This window comes from Elgaria multicarinata, chromosome 2, assembly GCF_023053635.1.
Source record: "Elgaria multicarinata webbii isolate HBS135686 ecotype San Diego chromosome 2, rElgMul1.1.pri, whole genome shotgun sequence".
NCBI lineage: Eukaryota > Metazoa > Chordata > Lepidosauria > Squamata > Anguidae > Elgaria > Elgaria multicarinata.
This window is the reverse complement of record NC_086172.1, coordinates 175,502,340-175,519,919: the sequence shown is the minus strand read 5'-3', so window position 1 is coordinate 175,519,919 and position 17,580 is coordinate 175,502,340. Positions and strand designations below refer to the sequence as shown.

General features: G+C 45.1%; 1 protein-coding gene across 8 annotated transcripts in view; it reads right to left on the bottom strand.

Annotated features, from left to right (window-relative positions):
* The window catches only part of KTN1 (kinectin 1), a 156,325-nt gene that overhangs the window by 108,167 nt on the left and 30,578 nt on the right, over positions 1-17,580 (bottom strand). For all 8 annotated transcript variants that reach the window (XM_063118173.1, XM_063118172.1, XM_063118176.1 and 5 more), the window contains exon 2: positions 4,593-5,151. In XM_063118173.1, coding sequence (XP_062974243.1) covers positions 4,593-5,115 — 523 coding nt within the window. In that variant the 5' untranslated portion in view covers positions 5,116-5,151. The remainder of the gene's footprint in view (positions 1-4,592; positions 5,152-17,580) is intronic.

Sequence of the window (17,580 nt, the reverse complement as noted above, 5' to 3'; positions counted from 1 at the left end):
CTCTCTTCATAGGGCTTTGTTTCCAGACCCCTGATCATCCTGGTTGCCCTCCTTTGTGTGAATACTTAAAACGGCACAATGATCAATTTATCGACTGTGTTATCATGGAATGGTAACTGTAAAGATAATCATCAATGACTGCACTTTTTGCATTTCAGTTCCCCATGACAACACAGTGTCCATCTCTCCCCCCTCACACACACAGCATGAGTATACAGATCTGCCAGTTTGAGGCTAACACTTCATGCATCTGATGAAGAAGTCACTGTCCACGAATGCATACGCCAGAATAAATGTGGGCAGCCTTTAAGGTGTCATAAAATCCTTTGCTGTTTTAATCAATTTACCAGAAGCACCTGAAAAGGCTTTAAATATCAGCACAGAACTGCAACTGAGACTGCTCAGTGGTTACTCATACCACAACTATTCTCTCTCTCTCTCTCTCTCTCTCTCTGAACATCTGGAGCTGGGGTCAAGTTCGGCATAGCTTAGTCCAACAGAATATTTCCTCTGTTTTCGGAGCTGAATTCCACAGATTAAGCCAGAACTTCTTTCCAAAAAAGATCAGGAGGTGCAAAAGCCTCATGAATTAAGCATTCTGATGCAAGAGGCAGCAGGTGAAATTTTACAATCAAGATAAGGCTTTATACGGCAAAGCACTTACGGAAATACACAACAGCCTCTTCCTCAAGAAAGCCAGGGGGTTCTAAGCAGTAAGAGTTGCATCCTATTTTGAAACGCCTTCTGTTAATAATAAAGTATTGCCTCACTCGCATTGTGCTGAACCCACACAGTTGCTAAGGCTCCAACCTAGGAGGATGTCCTATTTTATCCATCCAGGAGAGGACTGCTACAGAAGAAGGAAGACGGCAACCCAGCACTACAGTCATTATGACCCTGCAAAACTCTTGAGAAACAAACTTTGTTCCCTCTCCACAAGCAGACGCCACGCTCTCTGACCACTAGGTAATACCATCCAGCTTGAGCTGAACCAATCTTGTGCACCTAGAATCATAGAATAGCAGAGTTGGAAAGGGCCTACAAGGCCATCGAGTCCAACCCCCTGCTCAATGCAGGAATCCACCCAAAAGCATCCCTGACAGATGGTTGTCCAGCTGCCTCTTGAAGGCCTCTAGTGTGGGAGAGCCCACAACCTCACCAGGCAACTGATTCCATTGTCGTACTGCTCTAACAGTTGGGAAGTTTTTCCTGATGTCCATCTGTCTTCCTTTAACTTGAGCCCGTTATTCCGTGTCCTGCACTCTGGGAGGATCGAGAAGAGATCCTGGCCCTTCTCTGTGTGACAACCTTTTAAGTATTTGAAGAGTGCTATCATGTCTCCCCTCAATCTTCTCTTCTCCAGGCTAAACCTGCCCAGTTCTTTCAGTCTCTCTTCATAGGGCTTTGTTTCCAGACCCCTGATCATCCTGGTTGCCCTCCTCTGAACACGCTCCAGCTTGTCTGCGTCCTTCTTGAATTGTGGAGCCCAGAACTGGACGCAATACTCTAGATGAGGCCTAACCAGGGCCGAATAGAGAGGAACCAGTACCTCATGTGATTTGGAAGCTATACTTCTATTAATGCAGCCCAAAATAGCATTTGTCATATCACACTGTTGGCTGTTCACTGTTCACTGTTCACATCGCACTGTTCAGCTTGCAATCTACAACAATTCCAAGATCCTTCTCATTTGTAGTATTGCTGAGCGAAGTATCCCCCATCTTGTAACTGTGCCTTTGGTTTCTATTTCCTAAATGTAGAACTTGGCATTTATCCCTATAAAATTTCATTCTGTTGTTTTCAATCAGTTGTCACATTAGCTAAAGGGGGGGAACCTGTTTTATCAATCCTCTCAACGTTTCTGGGAATCCCCACTGCACATCTAGTACAAAGGTACCTTGCAATCCATTTCAAATATTATCTCATTAAGTACACACACACACACACACACACACACACACACACACCTTTTTTCCCCCACAGATTGCTTTTTTAGCCAACTTCTTCCTGAATGGCTTGCCTGGCTCTCTTAGCATTGCCAAAGAGTTTCTGAATCATGCTACCTGTTTGAACCTTCCTGCTCTTTCGGTCCAAAGGAACTGTGGGCTGCAAACCTCAGTTAAGCACTTTTAAAGACCCTCTGGTTTCAGTGGGAGATGCTCTAATCCCCCTCCACTGAAAATCAATACAACTTTTAACAGCAGAACAATCCAATACATCTATTCAGAACACAAGTAAGACTTGAGTTTCATGCAGCTGACCCCCCAGGTTAAGTGGGTACAGGATTGCAGCCTAAAGCATTTTGCTTGGGATGGGTCATACCCAATTTCACTGGGTAAACACCAGGGTCACATATATATTTTTCATTTTAGCTTTGAACACTTATATTTTAATCACAATCTAAGAGCAGAATTCACCTGCAGAAGCCTTCAAAACACACGCCAGCAAGCGGCAGTTTAGAACTGTGTCTACAAAGGGCCACGCCTCTCGTCAAATCTCTCAAAATCCAAAAAAGAAAATAGTATTTTTCCAGTGTTATCACAAGACGCACAACCTATTATCCACTCTTTCCGTCCCAGGCACCTGCACACTTAGAACATAAGAACATCAGAAGTGCCCTGATGCTGGATCAGACCAAGGGTCCATCTCGTCCAGCACTCTATTCACACAGTGGCCAACCAGCCATTGGCCAGGGATGAACAAGCAAGACATGGTGCAACAGCACCATCCCGCCCATGTTCCCCAGCAACTGGTGCACACAGGCTTATTGCCTCGAATACTGGAGACAGCACACAACCATCAGGGCTAGTAGCCATGGATAGCCTTTGCCTCCAGGAATTTATCCAACTCCCTTTTGAAGCCATCCAGATTGGTGGCCATCACTACTTAACGCAACTTACTGTTGCTATTACCTAAGGAATTCTGGGATATGCAGAGGATACTAGATCCTCATGCAAAGCGGTAATGATTTTCTCCCAGCTACCTTCTGTGTAAGACAGCAGTAAGAACACATACATTTGTGGCTACTCACAAATAGAAACGTACAGAAAAGTCACGTTTCTTACCCTGCCCATTCTCTGAGTATCAAGAAATGAGATCTTAACATCTCTTTTGATCGTGTAAGTAAATTCAATGGGCATAAATACAGATTCTGTATTCCTGGCTCTTTTACAAAAAATAAATAAATGCAAGTTTCATTTTATATGTCCATAGCTTGGGAAAAAAGGAGGCTAAGGGGAGACATGATAGAGGTGAACAAAATTAAGCATGATGTGGAGAACGTGGACAGGGAGACATTTTTTCTCCCTCTCTCAAAATACTAGAACCCACTGCAGTCACCCCATGAAGCTAATTGGTGGGAGATCCAGGACAAATAAAAGGAAGGACTTCTTTGCACAGCGCATAATTAAATTACGGAATTCACCACCACAAGATGTGGTGATGGCCACCAATTTGGATGGCCTTACAAGGGGGTCGAATAAAGACCTGGTGGAGAAGGCTATCAATGGCTACTAGCCCTGATGGCTATGTGCTACCTGCAGTATCTGGGGCAGGAAGCCGATATACACCAGTTGCTGGGGAACCTGGGTGGAAGGATGCTGTTGCACCTTGTCCTGCTTATGGGTCAACAGTTGGTTGGCCACTGTGTGAACAGAGTGCTGGACAAGATGTACCCTTGGTCTGATCCATCATCAGGGCTCTTCTGATGTCCTTATGAGAGCTTCAGGCCAAAGCATCTACTATATCTTCAAACTAGGGATCAAATGCAGGCTAAAAACTGCATTTGTATTTTGACTTTGTGTTGCAACTATTCTGCCTTCCCTTTACTTCAGCCTTCCCTGACCTGGAGTGCTTCCAGACTAGGCTTTTTTCACACCATTGCTTTGCCTCATTCATGGAATTGTACAGGGGTGGAAGTCATCTGTTTCCCCCACCAAGCCTTACCTGTCACAGCAGGAGGGACAAGAAGCTGGCAGATGCTGAAAGGCCTCACCCTGCAAGCCAGCAACCTCAGGCTGTATAATAGCAGGGCAGAAGGTAGATCTCCAGACGTTTGGGACTTCAACTCCCAGAAACCCATGCCAGCATGACAAATAGTCAGGAATGCTGGGAGTTGAAGTCCAGAACATCAAAACATCTCTAGATCTGCTTTCTGCCCACCACTGCATTATAACCACTATCAATGGTATTTATTTATTTATTGCATTTATATACCACCCCATAGCCGAAGCTCTCTGGGCGGTTTATAAGGAGTCAATGGTTGTCAGACATTTTTCACAGGGCTGACAGTATCTGTTTCTGAATTGTGAGCAGTTCATTTCATAACAAGAACGTTGTCACATTAAGGACTGGTGCCCGAGTCTCCTTGTTTTCCTCTTCCCTCCTCATCCCCCTTTCCTTTTGCGTTATGTCATTTAGACTGTAAAGGTTGTGGGCAGGAGCTCTCTTGTTAGTTATGGATCACTCTTGGAGCCTTTCAAGCTGAAGAGCAGGGATAAAAATAATGTTTTAAATAAAGTTAACACAGAGAGTTGGCTAAACTCCCCCACCCTCCCCCCCCAAAAAAAACCACCCCTGTAACATGGACAGACCTATTCCATTTTTCTGCTTTTTTTGTCCAGCTTTCTTTTTGGACGCGGCTCCATCTGACGGTGGGGTAGGCTGTTTTGTAACAGGCACCGGTTCCACTTTCTTCCCAGCAGGCTTGGATCCATCGGACTCCTTTGGCGCCTGGTCCTCTGGGCTACCTTTGTGCTTCTTCTCTTTCTTCTTGCGCTCTCGGAGGCTGCTGGGGGCCTCTGTCACACCCAGCGAGACAGGGACGGCGGGCTCCTCCTCTGCCCCCAAAGCATCAGAGAGTCTGAAGTCTCGAGGGGTGCTCTCCGAGTCGGACTCGTGGAGATTCCCGTTCTGGGCCTCTTTCTTCTTGCCCTTCTTCTTCTCCGCTTTCTTTTTATCAGTCTTGGCAGGCGGGAACTTTTGGTCCCTCTTCTGTTTCGCCAGGGCCTCGTCGTACAGCGTCTCCTTCATGAAAAGCCAGAAGAAGAGGAAGATAACGGCAATCACAACAGAGGGGACGAGGACGAGGAAATAGGTGGACTCGTAGAATTCCATTGTGCTTTCTCTTGACTACTGCCGATAAGAATAAATCTAGGAAAGTAAAAGACAAAGAGAAGACAATAAGCAAGAGGTTTGGCAAAGAGTCCTTAGCCAGAAAGACGTCTTCCAAATCCACGCGTGCCCCTCAGGACATTATTCTGTCTAAACATGCATGGGATTATGCCCTTAACAAACATTCATAACACATTTAAAATACAGCAGACAGATGTATTTAAAAATCCAAGCTATTAAAATTCAATTTCATACAATAAAACCAATAGCAAGGTAAAACGTAAGAACGTAAGAGCCATGCTGGATCAGACCGAGGGTCCATCTAGTCCAGCACTGTAACCCACAAGCAGGACACGGTGCAACAGCACCCTCCCACCCATGTTCCCCAGCAACTGATGTATACAGGCTTACTGCCTCTCATACCGGAGGTTGCACTTAGTCATCAGGACTGGTAGCCATGGATAGCCTTCTCCTCCAGGAATCCTGAATCTCCCACCAATCAGGTTCATGGGACGACCCTACTAGGTTCTAGTATTATGGGAGAGGGAGAAAAATGTCTCTAGATCCACATTCTCCACACCATGCATAACTTTGTCCTCCTTTAGTTGAGTGAAGGAAGATAGATGCTTTTGAACTGTGGCGTTGGGAGGAAAATTCTGAGAGTGCCTTGGACTGCAAGAAGATCAAACCAGTCCATACTCCAGGAAATAAAGCCAGACTGCTCACTTGAGGGAAGGATATTAAAGGCAAAACTGAAGTACTTTGGCCACATAATGAGAAGACAGGACACCCTGGAGAAGATGCTGAGACTAGGGAAAGTGGAAGGCAAATGGAAGAGGGGCCGACCAAGGGCAAGATGGATGGGTGATATTCTGGAGGTGACGGACTCGACCTTGGGGGAGGTAGGGGTGGCGACAGCCGACAGAAAGCTCTGGCGTGGGCTGGTCCATGAAGTCACAAAGAGTCGGAAGCGACTGAACGAATAAACAACAAAGTCATGTCTCCCCTCTGCCTCCTTTTTTTCCAAGCTGAATAATCCCAGCTGAATACAAAAGCAGAAGGCCAAAATCTGAAGCCAATTTGAAAGCAAATTTGGTTTATTTGGGGGGGGTAAAAAAGCCCCCAACAGCCAGAGTGGATAAAAATCAATTTTTTAAAAAAATCGATTTGTTTTATTTAAATATGATTTTTTTAATAAAATGCTTTTTGAGGAAAAATCTATCTAAAGATAGTTTTCTATTTAAGATACATTATAGTCCAAAGGTTATTCATCATGAAATAAGGATTCGTTTTTAATTATGTAGCATGAGGCTGTATATTCGTGCAAAGTTTAATTTTTTTGGTAAATGAATTCCATTAATCCATTCACAGTCTCATGCTCTTCCAGACGTTTCTGCAAGATTGGGCAATTTTTCTATCTAGAAGATATTATCACAGATGCTTGGTTTTACAGTTCACAAAACTGTGAATTTGTGTCTGCAGAGATCACAATCCCATTGTGCCTTTGCAAATCTACGTACACAGAATCAACCCCTTACCTCTTAAGTGCTAAGTTTCAAAGAAATTCAGTGAATAGAGTGCACTTTTTTGGGGGGGGAGTCACATGATTAAATCGAGTCTTTCTGAGTAGTGATTTAAATCGAGATTTAAATCAAATTGATTTAAATCAAATCCACCCTGCGGACAGCTTACGTAAAGCTTAAAGAGGGAGCATAAACTGAAGTTTTCTTTGCGTGGGGTGGGGACCTCCAAAACCATGGCAAATGTTACAATAATAACTTGAGTCTATACAGCAAGAGTACAATACACAGCCTTGTCTGCAGCGGTAAGAATAAAAGTCAAGAGTTGAGGAGTCTGTGGATCGAGAGCCCATATCTATCACCAAGATACTCTCAATCATACTTTATTCACTTAGCTACACTACACAGGGAACAGCAATAGAAGAAAAGTCCACACTAACATCCCTGCTGTTTAGTAGCAATGACGGCGGAGACCCTTGTCTTACGATTCAATTTCAAACCTCAGTGATTTAATAAAAGAACCATCTATACTAACTCTCTCAAGGTACCCAACAACAAGGAGCACTTAGCACTGGCCGGAAAGAAAAACACAGAGGTTACAGCTGTAAACATTCGCCACACAGATCCTTTTGGAAGAGAAAAAATATATATCTTTTATGTTGGGGGGTCCCATCGCCCCCATCCCAATGGATTAAAAAAAAATCCACAGTTAGGCAATACCTTTTACTAGGATCACTAAAATGCCGCAAAAGAGTGTGCAAGCTTTCAGGTTCTCCAGAACTCTTAATCAAGCTCAATGAGGGAAGGAGAAAGAAAGAAGTAAAAAGGTCCGGGCAGTTTTTATGGCCATGGAAACTGCAGACTGAATGAATGAGTCACTGGTAGATGTTGCAGGTATCGGATTACACCAAGTATTCTGGGACAAAGAAGAAATGGGTAAAACACATGGTTCATGAGAGTCTTTGCCTTAAACCGGAAATAATTTTTAGGTGGTGCAGTAGGTAAAATCCTCAACTGAAGCCAAATTGTGTAGTATTACCTAGTGGTTGGGGGAAAGGGCCCTCTCAAAACCAAGTCCTTCTTGGGGTGGTAGAAAATCATCTCCTTCTGGCCCATAGATTCTGCCCCAAACGGCTCAATGCAATGTTTTCCAAGACATATAAAAAGCAAAGGTAACCGTGCTGGTCTATGAAGTCTTTTCCCCCTCGTAGACCAGTGCAGTTATCTTTTCTTTCTATATTAAAAAGCATTTTTAAATGACACAGGTCACTGAATATAATCTTATCCTAACATTTATTTTCCATTGTTTGACATGGGTGCTGCCGTCTTTTTTCCTGCCATGCGCTAAGCACGGGACCCGTCGGCTGTAAAACACGCCCTAGTTCAGAATGAACTGACTTCCCTCTCTGCTAGTTTCCCAGGCTCACAGTTCAAGGTCATTTAGTGCCCTGCCCAGGTACCTCCACGGGCACTGCTCCAAAGTGATTAATAAAAGTACGACTTGGCAAGTCGAAAAACGGAAGACACGACAGGGCTTGGAAGTTGGTGAACACAACCAGTAGGACAGTATTTTTGGGGGGGGGGGGCAGTTTTGCTCAGTGGTCCAGAAGCGAAATCCCTGTGCTGTCACTGTGGATCAAACACATGCCTTCTCCAATATTGACAGAGCAGGTGTGTCTTTAAACACACGGTAAACGTGCCTCCAATATCTGCAATAAGTCTATATCTACTACTTGCTGGGGAACATAGGTGGGAGGGTGCTGTTGCACCCATGACCTGCTTGTTGGTTCCCGGTTGACAGCTGGTTGGCCACCGTGAGAGTAGAGCGCTGGACTAGATGGACCCTCGGTCTGATCCAGCAGAGCTCTGCTTATGTTCATATACAACCAGCCAAGGATTCTGGAAGCACATTTATCTCATGCTTTCAGATACTTTGTGTTCATAGAATCATAGAATAGCAGAGTTGGAAGGGGGGCTATAAGGCCCTCGAGTCCAACCCCCTGCTCAATGCAGGAATCCACCCTAAAGCATCCCTGACAGATGGTTGTCCAGCTGCCTGGTCCTCAAATGTTACATGATCAACGTTTCTCATAAAGGCCCTATTTGCACCCAGGTATTTTTTTTTCCAACCCTGGATTTTTGCAAACAAACAGGACCAAGGAAGCATACTGCCTCCTGATCCCTCCTGCTGCAAGAAGAACTAAACAACCCAGGGACCCAGTTGTTTAGGGTGGTGTGTGAATCAGGAATTTTGGGGGGAGAGGCAACCCAGAGTCCAAACCCGGGACCCCAATTCCCTCAGCAACTCAACGTTCCCAGTGCGCATGCAATGCTAAATAAGCCAGGGACACAATGTTCCTGGGTTGTTTAGCACCTCCCGCTTGCAGGGGGAGCGATTAGGCAGGGGGAGCCAGCATGCCCCCTTGCTCTCGGTTGTTCACAACAACCCAGGGTTTAAGAAAACCCTGGGTTGTTATGACATGCGTGTGGCGTTACACCCCACAAGTCAATTCCAAATGTATGTCTGCAGTTTGTAAGTCTGTGGTTTTTAGAATGTTGGCCTGAGTGAGTTAGAATGTTTTGGGAGGGGGGAGGAGTGATATATAAGGGAAGGACTGAGGGGATTGAGAGATTCTTTTCAGGAAAACTTTTCGGGGAGACTTGTTAGGTACTCTTAGAGTCCGTAGTGCTCTCTGTGTTTATGGTACTTAAGTTTTGGGAAATTTGAGAGTCAGGGTAGAGAGTGATGTCTTTGGAGTGTGGTGTGCACGTAGTTGATGTATATCAATCAATACTGATAATAAAGAAAGCTCAAGAGTGATTGTGTGAGAAGAAGGAAAGCATGTATGTGAATGAGTGACAGGATTGCATGAAAGGTTTCAAAAAGGTTTTTAAATGTTGTTAGTTGAAACAAAGCTTGTGAACTTTTAAAAATAAATTTTGATTGTTTTGTTTTTAAACTACCACAAAAATCCCACATGTCTGTTTGGCATTTATCATCTTAAGTTTACACATTCAGCACCCACTCTAACATTCATTCACCTAAGCACATATAACTCACAGTGTTTTATTTTATATATTAAAATCCTTCTCCATTTTAAACCCCTTTCTCCACATAGTTTGGAGGAAGGTGGTTTTTATCCCTTGCCTCAGGCGTATCAAGCGGCGCTGCTTGGCTTGAGCAGGGAGTAGCCGCAGCCGGGTCTGGTGTTCAGAGCCTGTGTCGTGGCAATGCGAACCAGGTCAAAGTGTAAAGCTGTTGCAAAACATTTAGCACTGAACATTATTTCTGTCACTCCCTTCCTTGTACCTGCCTATGCTCTCATTTCACTCTTTTCTTACTCCACAGGTTTTCCATGGAAAGACAAAAGGCAGACGAAGCAGGAGGGCTCAGAGCATAAGAACGTCAGAAGAGCCCTGCTGTATCAGGCCAAGGGTTCATTCTAGTCCAGCACTCTGTTCACATAGTAGACAAACCAGCCATCAGCCAGGAACCACAAGCAGGATACAGGTACAAAAGCACCCTCCCACCCATGTTCCCCAGCAACTGGTGCATATACGTAGGCTTGCTGCCTCTGGAGGTAGCTCGCATCCAAATGAACCAGGGCGGTGGTGCGTTAAAAGCCTTGCCCACCTGCCCCTGAGCTTGTCCAAGGTCCTGCACTGCTTGAATTATTTAATTTAATTTTATTTATTTAAAATTTTGTTGCCCATCTTCCAGGACAGAAGACCCCCACCCCACACAATGGTGGGTAGGCATAGAATCATAGAACAGCAGAGTTGGAAGGGGCCTACAAGGCCATCGAGTCCAACCCCCTGCTCAATGCAGGAATCCACCCTAAAGCATCCCTGACAGATGGTTGTCCAGCTGCCTCTTGAAGGCCTCCAGTGTGGAAGAGCCCACAACCTCCCTAGGTAACTGATTCCATTGTCGTACTGCTCTAACAGTCAGGAAGTTTTTCCTGATGTCCAGCCAGAATCTGGCTTCCTTTAACTTGAGCCCGTTATTCCATATCCTGCACTCTGGGAGGATCGAGAAGAGATCCTGGCCCTCCTCTGTGTGACAACCTTTTAAGTCTTTGAAGAGTGCTATGTCTCCCCTCAATCTTATCTTCTCCAGGCTAAACATGCCCAGTTCTTTCAGTCTCTCTTCATGAAGGCCAGGGATTTTTTTTCTGTGGTGGTACCAATTTGGCCTGGCTAGCTGAGGAATCCTGGGAGCTTTGTCCAGCACATCCGGGGGGCATCAGGTTGGGGAAAGCTGCTGTACATGTTTATACAGTTATAAACAATGTGAAGAAGAGTAGAAAGGTCTGCCTCCCTCATAACACTAGAAGTCAGAGTCTCCCAATGAAGCTGGTGTTCAGAAAAAGACTAACAGTGGGGAGGGGGAAACATTAAATGCAATGAAATGCAAGCTCAAAGGATGTGATTACAGACATTAGATTAGCTTCATGTCTTTTAAAGAATTGGATCAATTCACGAAATGCAGGCTCATCAGCAACCACAGTAAATGGAACTTCAATGTTCAGGGGTAGTGTACCTGAGAGTACTGAATGTGGGGCACAAACAAAGGGAGGCTGCTGCTACCATACCCTTCTTGTGAATTTTGCAAAGGCACCACTGGAAACAAGACACTGGGTATCTGGCCCGGAGTTCCAACAGAGCTCTTCTTGCATACTAAAGGTGCCTTCAGAGACCTGAATACAGCCCTATAAACCAACCAGTCCATTTGTCCCAGCAGCGGTTTGGCTCCAAATTGGGGGAAGTGTACAAATTGCACAAGTCACTGAAGACGGAGCTACTCCGTCACCCACTCCTAGCCTTCAGCAATTTAAAGGTTATGGGACACACCCTAAATACCAACATATATTGCTCTGGATCTCTTAAGCAACTCCGCTGTTGAAATTCTTGTTTCGCACGATGGTGGAAGGGTGGGAGGACTTGCATAAATTTAGTTATTTGGCTAGCCACGTACAAGGGAAATTCTCCTCCTAAGACTGAAGCAAACCTTTGGAATAAATTCATCAGGACATTTACTTTTCCACCCTGACTCAGTTTAAGTTGCTCATTCTTGCAATGCATGGCCTTACATCAACACTGACTGCTTCCTCTCCAAAGAATTTCCAAAATAGCCCAGCTTTTTCCTTGCTTTTTTTAAAGCAAAGGGATGAGAACAGCTTTCGCCAACCTGGTGCCCTCCAAGTGTGTCGGACCACAACTCCCAGCATTCCCAGCCAGCCTGGCCGTGCTAGCTGGGAGTGAAGGAAGTTGCGGTCTGACAGATTTGGAGGAGACCAGGTTGGAGCAGGCTGGTTTAGAACATGCTGTGAAACGGGAGGTTTCAGGCCTTCCATCGAAGTTGAGACACATTTGCGCATTTCTAGTGGAACCCCTTCACGCGGCCTCTTCATTGGGGAGTGAATAACATGGAGGCTGCTCTGAAATTCAGCAGAATTTGCTTTGCGAGGCCCTGAAGGGTTTGCAACTCAAGAGCCTGGGCTTCCAACTGAGCAGAGGTCACAATTCTGCTCACCATGGAAAGTGTTCCACCAGTACTTTCTGGCAAGGGTGATCTCAGGAGCACCAGCGTTCCTCCCCAACTAGGAGCCAATCCGGGGTGAGGGGTGGGGGAAAGGGTCAGGCCCACAGCTGCACTGCATCTCCCATCGCCGCTTGCCAACACAGTCAATGGTGAGGGATGATAAGCCAGTGTGGCATCATGGTTAGAGGTTTGACCAAGACTCAGGAGATCCAGGTTCTAGTCCCGACTTGGCCATAAAGTGCTGGTATTAACATTTAAAGCCCTAAACAGCTTGGGGCCAGGCTATCTGAAGGAACGCCTCCTCCCGTATGTACCTGCCCGGACCCTAAGGTCATCCTCAGGGGTCCTTCTCCGCCAGCCCCTGCCAAAGGAAGTGAGACAGGTGGCTACCAGGAGGAGGGCCTTCTCTGCTGTGGCACCCCGGCTGTGGAATGAGCTCCCTAAGGAGGTTCGCTTGGCACCTACATTAGATGCTTTTAGACGCCAGGTGAAGACCTTTTTATTCTCTCAGCATTTTAACAGTCTATAAATAAATTTTAACTTGGTGTTTTAAATTTGTAATTTTGCATTGCTGCTGTTTTTATCTGGTTGAGCTTTTAAATTGTATTTTATAGTATGGTTTTATACTGTTGTTTTATACTTTGAATGTTTTTAATTTTTGTGAACCGCCCAGAGAGCTCCGGCTATTGGGCGGTATAGAAACGTAATTAATAAATAAAATAAAATAAATAAATAAATAAAGCTCACTGGGTGACTTTGGGCCAGTCACTGACTCACAGCCTAACCTACCTCACAGGGTAGTTATGAGGATAAAATGGAGAAGGGGACGACTATGTATGCCACCTTGGGTTCATTGCAAGAGGAAAAGTTGGGTATAATAATAATAATGATGATGATGGTGGTGGGAATTGCAGTCCAACAAAATCTGGAAGGCTACACATTTTCCACCCCTGACCCACTAGTTACGTTTCAGTCAATCACGTCCATGCTATGTTCTGAGGGTTTGTTTTAAGTTGTTTGTCTTGTTCATGCGCTTTATACCCTGTTGTTCTGCCTTCTACTAGGAGTGTGGCAACTACTCTGGGGAGAGGCAGAAGACTCTTACACACACACACACACACACACACACACACACACACACACACACACACACACCACAGTCCCAGACAGGTGTGGGAAACCAACCGCACTTGACAGCTCTATTCCCACTGGGTCCCTCCACATATCTGGGCTGCAGGAATGGCTCCTCACTCTTGAAGTGAGAGTCAATCGTACAACCATTTCTTTAAAGAGAGAAACACTTTTGTTGGGCACTAAAAGGGCTTCCTTTCACAAAAATCCACGAAAGCCACGGTGGGTAACATCTGGCACTCCAGGCGTTGTTAAACTCCAGCTTGCATCAGCCTTAGCCAGGGTAGCCAATGGTGAGGGATTATGGGAGTTACAGTCCAATGATGAGAGATTATGGGAGTTGCAGTCCAACAATACTTGGAGTGTCCCACGTTCCCCATTCCCGCACTAAGGAATGCCTGTGCTCTGGTGGTGCTTCAGTCATTTCGCTCCACACATGGTAACTGTTCTGCTTTTTTTCCACACTTGGGAGTCGGGAAAGAATTTCATGGTCCCCAGTATAGCATACTTCAACTAAAAGCTCATCTACACCAAGCAGGATATTCCACTATGAAAGCAGTATGAAAGCGGTGTATAAAAGGCAGGAGCCACACGACTGCTTGAATTGCCCATTGACACATGACACATCCCTTATGCCGCTTTCGTAGTGTTATGTCCTGGTTTTTATTCCACGTTATCCAAAATGCCGTAACGAATGTCATTGGCCTAATCTACACCAAGCAGGATAATGCACTATGAAAGCGGTATATAAAAGGCAGGAGCCACACGACTGCTTTATAGCAGTATTGAAGTGCACTGACAACTGTTAGGGCCCATTGACACAGACCACAGACTGCTTTCATATGACTTTCATAGTGTTATATCCTGCGTGGTGTAGATGTGTCGATGGTCCCCAACAGTTGTCAGTGCACTTCAGTACCACTATAAAGCAGTAGTGTAGATCCTGCAGTGCACTTCAATACTGCTATAAAGCAGTTGTGTTGTGTGGCTCCTTCCTTTTATATACCGCTTTCCTAGTGGAATATCCTGCTTGGAACCCCAAGTCTCCTACTTTTCCTGAAAATCCAGAGGGAACTCTGACACTGAGCACCCACAGGCCAAGGGACTTGGGAAGGGAGAGAAAGTGTTGTGTAGAGTCCCTTTGGGTGCTCAGACAGGGGTTTGCTCACAGACAGCTGTTTCATTAGAACATCAAGTTAAGCGCCACAGACGTCAGTGTAAAAAAAAAAAGCATACAAAGTTTAATAATAGTGCAGACTTTTCCATGCTGAAGGATCATTGTGTTATAGTACTTAGAGCTCCAATTCTTTCAGAAAAGATGAAAACTTTCAAACTTTAATCTCTAACCCTAGGAAAATGTACCGTTCCATCTGGCTAATGAGCACTAAATCATATTTCTTCTTAAAATAGGAAGCCGCTGTGAACTTCCAAATGATGAAATTCCTCAACAGGGGAGTTGTATGCTTCTTTCTTTATATTCTGTACAGATTCTTGAACTCCAAGAGTTATCATGCGGGTTCTAGAAGATGCATTAATATTCAGTTACAGTGGCGGCGGCGGCGGCTTTAGCCAGGAACTTTCTTAAGGATTTGCTCTAGATGTTCATGACCCCACTTACTCCTGAGTACTATGATGGCTTCACCAATCAGCTGCACCAAGCTGATGAATCCTTAAGAGGAGAATTAGTCAGCAATCAAACAGACTGTCCCCAAGCACTACAGGGGCATGGGAAATCTCATGCCCTCCAGATGTTTTGGATAACATCTGGAGGGCACCAAGTTATGGCCAATGGGGGAGCTGCAGTAAAAAAAAATCCAGAGGTCAACAGTTGCCAATCCCTGGGCAAGAGTTATTATTTTCTCATCCAATCAAGATTTAACCCACTATTACAGAACAAAGGTAGTCAATTTTTCATGTATATTTTAAGATGCTGATGCTAAGGAAAGTGGAAGGCAAAAGGAAGAGGGGCCGACCAAGGGCAAGATGGATGGATGATATTCTGGAGGTGACAGACTTGACCTTGGGGGAGCTAGGGTTGGCAACGGCCGACAGAAAGCTCTGGCGTGGGCTGGTCCATGAAGTCACGAAGAGTCGGAAGCGACTGAACGAATAAGCAACTACATATGCCCAGTAGACTTCTCTTTGCCACAACTCTATACATGCACCTACGATAGTCAAGTTCAACTAGAACTTCTGCATGTTAAACAAAAAAATGAAGAGGGTTTTTTCATATTTGTATGTCCAAGGAGCCAATACAACTTGTATATTAATGGGAATCCATATAATCTTTTGCATATAGAAGCAAGTTATAAGCATCCCTACGGTATGAAATATATAGACAACAGGTCTATATATTACATACCGGGAAGAACAACAGGGAAGGAAAGGAACTTTTCTAATCTTTGCTACAACTCTGCAAACTAGAATCCAAATATGCAATAGTCCTGGAAGTGAATCTTGTAAAACACAAATAATGGCCGTCTTTTTTTTTAAAAAAAAAATGAAAATATATTTGAATTTTAAACAAGGATCCTCGTAACTACACAATTATGTTCAGGTAATGTGGGGCTGACTTCAGAAACACTTTGAATCATGACTACCTGATGCCATGACCTGTCAGGATCAGGCCCAGTCTTCCTAGTGTGTATTCCGATTCAGACTCGGAGCCTGAAGAAGAAGTATACCAGCCAAGACAGGAAGTGGGAAAGGAAATTCTCCAAGACTCTCCAGGAATCGAGGAGGAATCTTCCCAGGAGCTTATCAAACAGGAGGCCCAGGCTCAGAGATCATCCTCCCCTCCCTGGGAACTCAGTATTTGTCGGAGGGGGAGCAAACATCAGAATTGACAGATCCCAGAGTCCACCAGAGGGTCAAGCAAGCAGAGTTGAGAAGAGGCAGGAGGAGGTCCGCTAGGCTAGCCACTCATAACACCCTTCCTGAAAGGGGTTCATTATAGCCTGTCGGGCATGACGGGGAAACTGTCTATTTAGCTACGTTTGGCTAATTAAGCTTAGAGGATAGCTCCTAGCATTCACACTCCCTTCAGGTGTGAAGAGATGTCTATTTACTGAATGAAGGTTTGTGGATTGCAGGGCAGACCACTTGATCATCTCACATCTCAGTGGAGGGATTGGAATCACGAAATGACCTCCCCAGCCCTTGGGCCTTCCAATGTTACGCAGGAGATTCTGATGAGGACAAGACACAGCCTACTTGTTTGGTGGTAGGACAGTCAGTGTGTTATCCAGAGCCCCCCTGGCCAGAGAACACAGCCCTGCCATTGTCCTCTGGCAGAACCTCCATCTCCCCAGCCTCACAGAAGTCTCCAGCTACAAAATCAGGCAAAGGCTCTTTAACAAATTAGTAAGCTCCTCCCGGAGGGGTGGAGCTGACCACACTACAGGTCTTCTCAGCCTACATAAGGCTTCAGTTCCCTTTAACACCCTGCTGAGACAACACTCTCCTACTGTTCCATTAGGAGAGAATTTCAGCCAGCAGAACCCACTTGCAGCTATCCAAGGTCCTTTCTTCCTGTCTTGATCTTTCAACCAGCGTCCCGTCAAGGGAATCACAGAGCTGGACAGCTGGTCATTAACTGGTGAACGCATCAGGGAACAAATCACCCCTATTCTTCCCAAGCTGCACTGGTGCAATCCAAAGGTCCTCATCTTGAGATTTAGAGCCATGGTTCCAGGGTACTTAATGAAAAGTCTTCCCTCTGTCCTACTGGCTCTATGCCTCCAGAATCAGATTCTCTTACTGCTGTTCCAGTCACCGAGGAACAGCAGTAAGAGAGAACTATTGTCCTTAGGTCCTACTTGTGAGCTTCCCGTAGACATGTGATTGGCCACCATGAGATATAGGCAGGACCAGATAGGCCTTTCTTTCTGATCCAGTGGTACTTTTCTTATGTAAGGATAGGAAAGATACCTAGGCACTCTGAAGTACTTAATAACATTTAGAGAGGCCCAGTGCAATGGGTTCAAGAACTCTGGTTTAGACTGCAAGAACTCTAAAGAAAGTTAATGAAACCAACGTGTGTGTGTGTGTGTGTGTGTGTGTGATGTCCCTCCACACAATGATGCATCTTACATGATGATGCAACAAGACCTAGAACCTTAAGAGTACAGCTTTAACTATTTATTTATTTATTTATTTATCATACTTATACCCTGCTCCTCAGCCAAAAAAGGCTCTCGGAGCGGCTTACACTTAGCAAAAAAGACAGTCCCTGCCCTCAGGCTTACAGTCTAATAAAGACATGACACACAA